General features: G+C 48.1%; 1 protein-coding gene across 1 annotated transcript in view; it reads left to right on the top strand.

Moving 5' to 3' along the window:
* SDCCAG8 (SHH signaling and ciliogenesis regulator SDCCAG8) overlaps positions 1-12,161 on the top strand; it is a 1,463,224-nt gene that overhangs the window by 1,273,424 nt on the left and 177,639 nt on the right. The window contains exon 17 of the mRNA XM_078648583.1: positions 9,236-9,362. Coding sequence (XP_078504709.1) covers positions 9,236-9,362 — 127 coding nt within the window. The remainder of the gene's footprint in view (positions 1-9,235; positions 9,363-12,161) is intronic.

The following is a 12,161-nucleotide window of genomic DNA, read 5'->3' as shown; positions in this document are numbered from 1 at the left end:
TTTTGGTGCCTTACCTCCCCTCGCGCTCTTTGAGATCTCTGGGGCAAAATTTGGTGGTTGTCCCACGGTTTAGACTGTGCAGAGCTGGAGGCCGGTCCTTTCGAGTTCTGGCTGCCAAATTGTGGAATTCTCTTCTGCCCCATATCCGTGAAATGGATGAGCTCCTGAAGTTTAGGAGAGCTATCAAAACGCTTTTGTTCCCCCATACAGTTTAGTACTCGGTTCTGTGCGTTTTCGTTCTTGTATTGCTGTGTTGTGTTTGGGTACTTTCTATGAAGCGCCGGGATGCCCCTTGGCTGGGGCAGCTGTGCGCTATAAAAGTGTTTTTAACATAACATAACATAAGAGCAAGGCTGTGCAAAAATTAACCATCTCCAGATGGATAGAATTCTTCATAAAAATCTGCTGCATACTGGTGAAGAAGCAACCCCCTGAGGGCTCACTTCACCTGCCCCCCCCCCCCTGTTGTCGGCTGCGGAGCCGGGAGAACATCGGTGAAGGCGGTATCGTTTGGACTGCTTTGGGGCCCTGAAGTGAAGCCCTTACAACACAGCGGCAGGCCACACGCTGCGGTTGGGCCAGTGGACGCTAACGCAGGACTGAGGCATTCATAGCCCGGCATAGGTATTCATGCGGGTCCCCCCCTGCCGCGCTAGAGCAAAGGTAGCCCAGATAGACAAGCAGCGGTGGGGAGTGCGGGACGGCAACACTACTGGGCGGCCGGCTGCTCCTGCTGCAGCGTGGCCCTGGTGAAGTTCGGAGCACGTCCACCACAGAGGATCACATAGAGCCGGGCCAAGCAGGAACATTCTGGCAACGTTGAGAGCGGCGGGTCAAGCGGAAGGTGCCCGACACCAGGTTTAAGGCGATAGCTGCGCCCCCGCGTCTGTGTGTGGTGTAGCGGCCTGGTCTGTGGTTAGTCGCCCGGTCGCGGAGCGGGCTCCCCTGGTGGGGCAAGTTGCGAGAGCGCCTGCAGTCGAGTGGCGGCCCGGCCATTGCGATGGGGAAAGGAGATAAGACGCAAAGTAAACTCCCCTTCGCGCAGAGACGATTGCAGCAGCAAAGCCCTCCTGTGGAGCACAGGGAGGTCACGCAGCCGGAGGAAGACCAGATGGCCGGCTCCGATATCAAGAGCATGCTGCGCTCCATGGAACAGAGTCTTCAATCCAGTATCTCGGCGCTGGGCTCCAAAATGGACGCCATGACGAACAGGATTGACCACATGGCTGAACGCTTGGATAAATATGCGGAGAGACACAACATGGCGGAGAGGAGGATAACAGAAGTTGAAGAGGCACAGACAGAGTTAGACACGGCACACAAGAAGGTGGAGAGTCTGGTGCGGTCCCTCCAAGACAAGGCGGAGGACTTAGAGGCACGCTCGCGACGCTGTAACCTTTGTATAATGGGCCTGCCGGAGACCCAGCAAACTGGCACAATGGAACTATTTGTCGAGAAGCTCCTCACCACCCTACAGGGAGAGGGGGTGTTCTCGGCAATGGGCGTCGGGGAACAAGCGCACCGTGCTCTGGGCCCGCAGCCGCGACCGGGAGCGCCCCCCGCCCATTCATTGCTAAATTGCTCAACTACCGGGACAGGGACACTGCCCTCAGGCTGGCTAGAGCCAAATCGGCACTCCAGTATGAGGGGTCGGCAATATAAATCTACCCGGACTTAGCCGCTAAAGTGCAAGAAGCGCGCAAACACTTCATCCCGCATAAGAAGCGTCTCAGAGAAATGGGACTTGATTATGCGATGCTGTATCCTGCCAAGCTGCGTGTGAACAGATAGGGTCACTCGCATATATTCACAGATCCAAAAGAGCTGCAGCACGCAATGAAGAGATGGTCCAGAGAGCAGAAGACTAGCGACGTGGTAACACAGGAGGATGGTGAAAATAGCCATTTGGACGACCAGGAATGACCAAGAACCCTGAAATTTGCAGTCAGCCGTATTGGGTGCGAATGATCTCCGGCTGCCGGGCTATTCCGCCCCGCGGAGAGGACATGATTGACTGCTTGTTCCACTTTCCTGATGGAAGACTTCTGGCAGATAAGTAGAGTCAGGAGTTAAGGGGGGTGGTAATAGTCCATAGATATGTCTGGCATCCACGACAAAACGGAGGCGGCCCTGTCTGCACAATGTTGTCCTGAGTAGACATATGGAGTTGATCAGGGTCGGTGGGGGGGGGGGGGGGGAGAGAGGGAGACCTTATTGGGTAGAATGTGGAAATGTAACCTGCTCTGAACATTCCGACGTCGGTGCATGGCGGGGGGGGGGGTTCGGGGCCTGACAACATGCTTTGAGAACATTGGAGGTTATAGGCTGTCAGGCGACCTTGGTCCCCGAGCGCAACGCACTGTTGAAATTCTAGGCACCAAGTTGGGTGATTTGTTTCTGGGACGGGGCGGGTTGGATGTGAATCGGCAAGGTCAAGTTGGGGGGGGGGGTCTGCTGTGGGAGGAGGGTGGAGGGATTGGGGAAGGTTTGGGTGAAATGTTATATGTACTGCCTGCTCATGCTACCTACGCTAGCCTTGGACTATTCACTGACATTTCCGATTGGCCACACTGATAACATGTCTCATACGAACGATGTAACCCCAGAGGTGGAGGCGGGGACACTCAGAGCACTGACATGGAATGCGAGGGGTCTGAATGATCACCGCAAGCTCAGAAAGGTCATGAACTATTTACAGCGACATAATGTGGATTTGGCACTCATACAGGAAACGCACCTCCCGCTCACAAGTAAAATGCTTCTTAGTAGAGGACTGGTGGGCAACATTACGGTATCAGGGTTCACGACACACTCCAGGGGAGTATTGACATGGGTGAATCCCAAATCGCAACTAATATTGTCTTTGCTGAGGGCGGACCCGGAGGGCCGCTATTTGATATCACGATGCACGGGAAAGGGATACGACCTCATTGTGGTTAACGTTTATGGCCTAAACTACGACTCCCCGGACTTTTATGAGGTCTTAGCTCAGTATTGTCGAGCATATACCACTGCACAAATGCTTTGGGGAGGAGACTTAAACCTAGTGTTAGACCCAGAGCTAGATAAGTCTTCAGACCCATCACGTAAGCCCTCAGCAGCTGCACTGAAAATACGAACGGAGCTCATTACACTAGACCTAGTGGATGTGTGGAGAAGCAGACATACGATGCGGGGGGGGGTACACGCATTATTCCACCTACCACAATATACACACCAGAATTGACTACTGGTTGGCGTCATCCTTAGTTATGAGATGCATCAAGTCCTGCGCGGTGCTGGCACGTACCCTCTCTGATCACTCGCCACTACTTTTGGTGCTGGAGACGCCAGCTAAAAGAATTCCACCATTCACATGGCGCTTTCCCCGTACTCCTTACTAGATGAACAATTCAGGGCTGAGCTAGCGGAAGAGATAGAGAGGTACTTCGACACTAACATAGGGTCGGTTGATAGCTTCCAAACAGTATGGGAGGCGTTTAAGGTGTACATCCGAGGCATAGCTATGTCAAAACACTCGAGTGTACTCAAGTCTATACGTCAGAGGTTGCAACACTTAGAGAAACAGTTAGCTGAGCTGGAACAGCGACAGTTGGGTGGCTTAGACGCCATGGTGACAGAGGACATCAAGACTCTCATAGTAGAATACAATGATGAAGCAGATAGGGAAGTCAAGCACTTGGGGAAGTATGCGACCGCCCGGACCTACGGTGAGTGTGAGCGCACAGGCTCCCTCCTTGCCCGGATGCTGAAAAACTCCAGACGTACTCAGGTGATATCGGAGCTGGAGACTGCAGCCGGTGTGCTCCTCACGGAGGAATCTGAGATAGTTGACGAGTTCAGGACTTACTATTCAGGGCTTTATGCCTCTAGAACCGATAACATTGAAGACGATATAGACGACTATTTGGGTCATATCCAATTGCCCTTTCTAAAGAATTCCGACCGGGAATTCCTGATGCAACCCATTCACAAGGACGAGATTGCGGAGGCACTGGCGGGTATGCGCTCGGACAGTGCCCCGGGAGCAGATGGGCTCACTGTGGGCTTTTATAAAGCGTTCAAAGACAAGCTGATTCCATACTTATCAACACTATTTGATGACGTATGCGTTGAGGGCAGCATGCCACGATCCATGAGAGAAGCGCTGATTGTGACTATTCTTAAACCAGGCAAACCCCAGAACGCATGCGGCTCCTATAGGCCGCTGTCCTTACTGAATGTTGATGCCAAGCTGTACGCCAAGGTACTGGCGGCAAGACTGGCATTGCTGGCCCCAGAGTTAGTGGCTCCGGAACAAGCGGGGTTTATTCCCAGCAAGAATCTCACCTAAAATATCAGAACCGTATTGGGTACTATGCAACATGTCAGACAGGACACGAAGGCCATAGCTATCTTCCTTGACATGGAAAAGGCCTTCGACTCGGTGGAGTGGCACTTCATGCTGCGCGTCCTGCGAAGGATGGGACTGGGCGAGCCGTTCTTGCAAATGATAGGGGCACTATATTATCGCCCTACGGCTAGACTTCGCATAGGCGATCGAGTCTCGGACTCCTTTGCGATTAGCAGGGGCACTAGGCAGGGCTGCCCGCTATCGCCCCTTCTCTACGCGCTGGTGGCTGAACCGCTGGCATGCGTTCTCAGGGAATATCACAGTCACGAAGGGATAAACTTCCCAGTGTACAAAATTGTCATATCGACATACGCGGATGACACTTTACTGTACGTCCGGGACCCAGAGTCAAACCTACCCTCGGTACTGAGGGAGGTGGTACGCTATGGTGTGCTCTCCGGTCTCAGGATAAACTGGTCTAAATCTGTGGCAAACCCTTTGACCCCCACGACAACACAGTTTGATATGGAATACCCACTACAATGAACGACGGAACCAGTCCGGTATCTCGGAGTGATGCTACATACTGACCCAGAAATACTGGTACGCGAAAACTATGGAGTTGCCTATAGTAAGCTAGAAGACGAAGTCGAGGCGTGGTGCAGACTCCCGTTGTCCTTGATGGGTGGTATAGCAATTATGAAAATGGTGATTCTACCTAGATTCTTATTCTTATTTAACAACATACCGATAGTGCTGTCGAAGTCCTTCTTCAACAACCTGACGCAGCAACTGACCAAACTAGCTTAGGGGGGTAAACAGCCCAGGGTGAAATGGACGACTCTTACACTTCCGTACGAGTTGGGCGGCCTGGCCGCCCCAGACATGGAACGGTACTATAGAGTAGCACAGGCGGCCCACTTGCATACGTGGATTCATGGGAATGCAATGATACCACATGTGCGTTTAGAACGACTATTCGCGGATTCGATTCCTCTTCCTACCACGGGATTTCGTCCGGTAGACCGCAGAATCGGCATTTTGGACTCGATCACAACTACCAACCATGCATGGTATGCGCTGCTACCGGCACATAATGGAGTGTTACTGTATTCCCCTCTAATGCCAATCGAGTGGACATTGTGGCTGTCTCCTATGACGGAGAAGGGAGTAACCCAAGCGTTACACACGATGGGCATTCATACGGCGGGAGACCTATTCTCGGAAGGCACAGTGAAAACATGGGAACAGGCAGTGTTGGACCAGGGTGAGGCTTCATTACTGCTTCGATTTCAATATCATAGAGTTCGCAGCGCTTTACTGGTCCTCTTAGGCCCGGACCGGGCGGAACCGCCAGAGGTGCCGGAACTCACATATGTGATCAAAACTTCCTACCCCCATAAACTGGTCACAAATCTATACAGAATGAACAGAGTCCAAGGAGAACAGCCGCACTCGAAAGCAAGGACGGCCTGGCAGAGAGATCTGCAGATCGAAATAGAAGACGGCATGTGGGCATACTGTTGTGCGAACGCCAGAAAACTTTCATTAAATGGCAGGCACAGACTGATTCATTTCAAATACCTCCAACGAGTGTATTACACTCCGGAGAGGCTACACAGATACGGCCTTAGACAAACAGCTGAATGCGAACGATGCCGCGAACCGATAGCAGACTTCATGCACCTAGCGTGGTGGTGCCCCGGAATCCGCAAATTCTGCGATGAGATCTTCACGGAAATGAGCTCGATCCTAGGCATAGAGCTGACTGCTGATCCTGCTTTGGCACTTCTAGGCCACTCCAGGGGTCTGCCGGTTGCGGTAAGACGACTAACAGATGTGGGTATGCTGATGGCCAGACGTGCTGTTGCAATGTGTTGGAGGAGGGGGCCGCTCCCGACCATGAAAAGATGGGCGCATGACATGCTGTCCTGCTGCACGCAGTCAGAGTGCTACAGCGAATTATTGCCTCCTACGAGTCGCCCTAAGAACTTCTGGAGCCTATATCAAGAACGCTTCTTCTAAGAACGGCAGTATTTGAGTCCCTGTGGACAACATTTATCATCTTATCTGCCTTCTTACTTCTACGCCCCTGTCCATGCAACTATAATACCATTCTTTAGTTGCAGGCCATGCCAGTTACTTCCAGATAAACTGTTTGATTGCATCTGAGGTTGTGTGATCCCTTAAAGGTATGAATGGTTGTTGAGTCCCTAGAATTGCCGTCGAGTGAATGGAACATTAAACAGTGTGAACATATCCTGTTCTTTTTGTTATACGAATAAATACACTGACCCCATCCCTTGAATCTTGTGTATGTATTTATTGAATGTTTTAGAAATGTCAGATTGTATAAAGATAAATAAACATATTTTTTCTATAAGAAGTATTGACTGATTCACATATATTTGATGTCTCTGGCTCTGATGCATTGTTAAGACTGCTCCCTCTATAATATGTGAGGATCCTTCAGAGGACCTTAGGTATCTATTTTGGCAGGGTGTCGCTCTTTCTATTTACATTGCCTATATCAAGAACATCTGAGACTGCAAGATACAGAGGAGGACGTCCGAGTAGAGGAGAATGAGGGATAGACATACTTAGACAAAGCTGACTTGGGTAGCTGGAACTACACGCATCCAACTGAGTAGGGGACCTTCCTGGGGAATTAAGGGCAAACGGCTGAGCGTAGATTAGAGCAGGTGTAGAATCAGAGTGAGGGGAGGGGTGGTACGGGGTGGGCAGAGGGACTGTTTGGGGTTTGTTTAGAAGAGAGCCTTCTTAGGGAACACACGATTGCACACACTAACTGGGTAGCCCTTGGAGCCGGCGCAGCGCGTAGAAGGTGCTCTTCCTCCATCTAGAGTCAAGCGAACAGGCTGCAATAGTGACGACAGACATTTCTCCTTGTGCATGCTTTGCTCCTGTTCATGCGGGGTTGTCGGCTGTTTGGCTGTGTATAACAGATTGTTAGGGCAGTATTGCTTATAAGTTCGCGGCCGGCTCCAGGGTTGTGGCTACAAGCTGTGTAAGACGACTTACAGACTAATAAAGCTCTTAAAAAAAATAAAAAATTCTAAGGTGAGGAATCTGTGGTTAGAAGTCTCTATCAGAAAAACAAATTACTTATCTTCTACTTTTTCTGGTAGGGACTCTGCCTAAACACAGGTTGCTCACTGATCCTTCCATCCTCCTTGTATGGGAACTGGGCTCTTCACCCAAAAGATCCAGTTAGACTTTGCATACTTGTCTAATAAGTAACATTGGTGCTTACGTGACTTTGCATTTTTTGTGTAGGACTAATCAAAAAAGAAACTGATGTCAGCATACTGGGGTGGCGCTATATAGGCACCACTCTGTCACTTCTAACACAGACGGCGTAAAGCCGAGCAACATCATGTACCTGTTATTTGAGATACTACTTTACATTTTCTGGATCCATTCTGATGCCTTGGGAATAGTCTAATGTGAGAAATATATGGTTAGATAGAGTCTCTACCAGATAAAGCTTTACCAGAGGTAAGTAACTTGTTCTTCATCCTCAAGCCATTTGTGATACCACAGTGGGACCTGAACTTGGTGCTTCTTATGTGAACGCCTTTTGTGCCAATACATAGTTGCTCGCTGCATCTCCTTATTCTGAAGACTTACTCATTGTAGCTACGTCAGCTCATCTTATGAGTGAACTCCAGGCACATTCAATGTAACCATCATGCACCACTTTTTACCTGGACAACATTGGTGCTGAGAACCCGAGCGGGATCTTGCCAAAAGTCATGACTACCTTTTATGTAGGGTAATCCTCTGCATCAAGATCTGCTGCTCACTGGCCAAGAAGCAGCCCTCGGAGGGTCTAGAGCACCTTCCTCCAGAGCTATGGCTGTTACCACTGCGTTGAGTCATGGAGTGCCTGTTCTTGACATCTGCCAGGCTGCGACATGGATGTCAGTGGATTCTACTGCCTTGATGGCCAGGGCTGGCAGGCAGGGCCATTTATTTATCTGTATGGTCCTGCACAAATGTTTAGTCTTAGTCTACTCTACAGACCCTCGGCCTCGGAAGGTACATCTTTGGTATCTATTCTAGGGTGAAGAATCTATTGTAAGAAATATCCATCACAATAACGAGTTAGTTACCTACGGCAGTGCTCTTTCTGATGGAAACTGTATCTAGCCTCAGATTCCCCACCACCCTTCCACCTACCCTTTCGGTGGAGTGGCCTCTTTCTACCATCTAAAAAGGTTCCAAGTTAGAGAACAGCACACTAATACCACAAATTGTTCACACTCCGCACCAGAGGGCAATAAAATGAAAATAAGGGGTGGCACTTATTTGTGAATCCGCTCCATCACTTGCAGGGCCATATGGGGTCACACAATGCCACCTGGCCGTCTGCGGAAACACTGCTAAAGAAAAGTTTCTGGATTCAGTATGGCATCTGGGAAGTTTTCTAAGGTGAGGAATCTGCAGTTAGATAGATTATCCACAAGAAATAGTATTAGCAGAGGTCAGTAGCTTGTTCTTTGTGCTCTATCATTTATTTACTTCTCCTCGCCTCAATTCTAATAAGATATCTTGACATAGTTTCCAAAATTGTTGTGTCTTCTGGGTGGTAATTGATTTCCATGTGGTATTAGTAGGATTATTTCATGATTTCAAAGATTGGACTATGGTATTTGTCCCACATACATTGTACATTTTATATATATTTTTAAGCTTTTTAGGGAGTTTCTGTTTGATGTTACGCATAACATGAATATAGATAATGAAAGGAAAAGAGGCGGTACCCTCATCTGACATAATTAAGTATCATAATTCAGGACAACGGTCCTTTCATAAAATTATACAATTACATGTTAAACACACTCATGCGTTCACTGGTTTCTCTCTTTTGTCATGTAGATTACAACAATTAGACAAACATTGTCAGAACAGTTCCCATCAACTTGTCGAGCTCCTCAACAAGCAAAATCAGCTGATGAAAGACAAACAGATCCTTGATGAAGAAAATCGCGTTTTGAAGGCTCAGGTAATCCACTGTATCCAAAATTAAATTAAAGAGAATACAGATGTAAGCAGCCAAACATTTTATACAGATTTTATATCATGTCTGGTATGGACCTTGATATTGTCTCACCCTTAACATCAAAACTGATTTTGTTTTTCATTGTAAATTTCTTAATTTTTTGTTTTGTTTAGATTTCATAATTTAAGTTTAACTAAGCATAAATTAAATATTTTACACCTTTGTACACTATTATGTTATATGTATTTTATTAGATACGTAAGAAATATCAAATATAACCGACATCAAAGTTGTACTGGAACCTCCAGACTACACAGAACTAAACATATTTTCACGGTAATCTGCCCCAACAAATGATCCAATTAAAACAAGCATTGGAAATGCAATTGGTCTCGGATTTATTTGAGTTGGAGCAAAAGGCATTGTAAATGGCAATGTGTTTTCGCCATATATTATGGAGTGTATGCATGTGGTGTGTAGTGGAATTATGTGGGTTGGATTGGAATTGTAGCAATGGTGGCATGCTGAGCTTTAGATGATTATGTTTAAAAGTAAAGTTTGCAATACTGCGATTGCTACAATAGTTAATTGTGGATGCATTAACAATTGATGTGTGTACTGATGGCTGGTGGTGTGTGTGCCTGGTGGAAGCGTGCACTGACGGCTGATGGTGTCTGTGCCCGGTGAAAGTGTGCACCGACGGCCGGTGGTATGTATGCCTGGTGAAAGCGTGCACTGATGGCTGATGGTGTGTGTGAGCCTGGTGAAAAGCGTGCATTGACATCTGGTGGTGTGTGCCTGTTGGAAGCGTGCACTGACAGCTGGTGGTGTTTGTGCTTGGTGAAAGCGTGCACTGACGGCTGGTGGTGTTTGTGCCCGGAGAAAGCGTGCACACTCACACACTGCTGGCCCTGGACACCCACATACTGATCACCCTGCATACTCACATACTGATCACCCTGCATAGTCAAACACTGCTTACCCTGCACACTCACACACTGCTGGCACTGGACACCCACATACTGATCACCCTGCATACTCACACTGCTCACCCTGCATACTCACACACTGCTCAACCTGCACACTCACACTCTGCTCACCCTGCATACTCACACACTGCTGGCCCTGGACTTCCACATACTGCTCACCCTGCATACTCACACACTGCTTACCCTGCACACTCACACACTGCTGGCCCTAGACACCCACATACTGATCACCCTGCATACTCACATACTGATCACCCTGCATACTCACACACTGCTCACCCTGCATACTCACACACTGCTCACCCTGCATACTCACACTTTGCTCACCCTGCATACTCACACTCTGCTCACCCTGCACACTCACACACTGCTGGCCCTGGACATCCACATACTTCTCACCCTGCATACGCACACACTGCTCACCCTGCATACTCGCACACTGCTCACCCTGCACACTCGCACACTGCTCACCCTGCACACTCACACACTGCTCACCCTGCACACTCACACACTGCTCACCCTGCATACTCACACACTGATCACCCTGCACACTCACACACTGCTCACCCTGCATACTCACTCACACACTGCTGGACCGGAACACCCACATACTGCTCACCCTGCATACTCACACACCTTGCACACTCACACACTGCTGGCCCTGGACACCCACATACTGATCATCCTGCATACTCACATACCGATCACCCTGCATACTCACACTCTGCTCACCCTGCATACTCACACTCTGCTCACCCTGCATACTCACACACTGCTCACCCTGCACACTCACACACTGCTGGCCCTGGACACCCACATACTGATCACCCTGCATACTCACATACTGATCACCCTGCATACTCACACACTGCTCACCCTGCATACTCACACACTGCTCACCCTGCACACTCACACACTGCTCACCCTGCACACTCAATTTAAGTCAAAGGGAAATCCCTGGACTGTATATTATATGTACCGTATCTTTTCTCTGCGTACATTCACCTCAGTCAAGCCTTACCATTTTCATACATTATCAAACCAACACAAAAATATGACGTTTACAATCTTTGTGACTTTATTAAAAACTTTTGTACTACAAGTTAAAAACAGACTTGTGTCTGTGAGACATTAAAACAATTGGTAATGCAGTTGTATCAACTCAAATACATGTCAATATATACATGTGCAAATTACAGCGGCGAAAAAAGTACATTCCTATAAATCAGAACGAAATAAATACAAACAATAATCGTCAAAATTGCACCCAATATATGCTGCTAAATTGCATGGAGTAAACCTCTTCCCCACCCTAGGTTGAACTTATTCCCTATTCTTGTTTAAACCTGACCCAGAATCCTCTTATAGATGTCACACATAGATATACATTTGATGATAAAGATCACAGTAACCACAATCCAGGTATATCTGTTCTCTGTTTGGGATCTAACTGGGTTCTATATTAAAAATGCGTCGACGCGTTTCGGTGTTCACGACTAGTATGTCTACACCTTCATCAGGACTGCTGATATGTGGGGTTCATCATTTTTCTATATCTTTAACTTGCTATCAGGAGGATGTATCCTTGATTTTATTCTGTGTCCCCTGCCGTAGTGTGACAGGTGGATCTACCTTAGTCTAACTCTGCAAGCTTTCACTTGTTTCCTTCTCATCCCACGGGTGAGCGTCTTGTTTTACAGTTCTATTTTGCAGTATAAAATTCTCTTTGCTTTTGGCGCTTTATTCGTGTTTCAGCAGTATTTCCTAATTGGGTTTCTTTCCTGCGTTGTCTTTGGCTTGATAAAATTATTTC

Source organism: Lissotriton helveticus, chromosome 6 (genome assembly GCF_964261635.1).
Source record: "Lissotriton helveticus chromosome 6, aLisHel1.1, whole genome shotgun sequence".
NCBI classification, from domain to species: domain Eukaryota; kingdom Metazoa; phylum Chordata; class Amphibia; order Caudata; family Salamandridae; genus Lissotriton; species Lissotriton helveticus.
The sequence above is the reverse complement of the archived record's forward strand: the minus strand, read 5'-3'. Positions and strand labels throughout refer to the sequence as shown.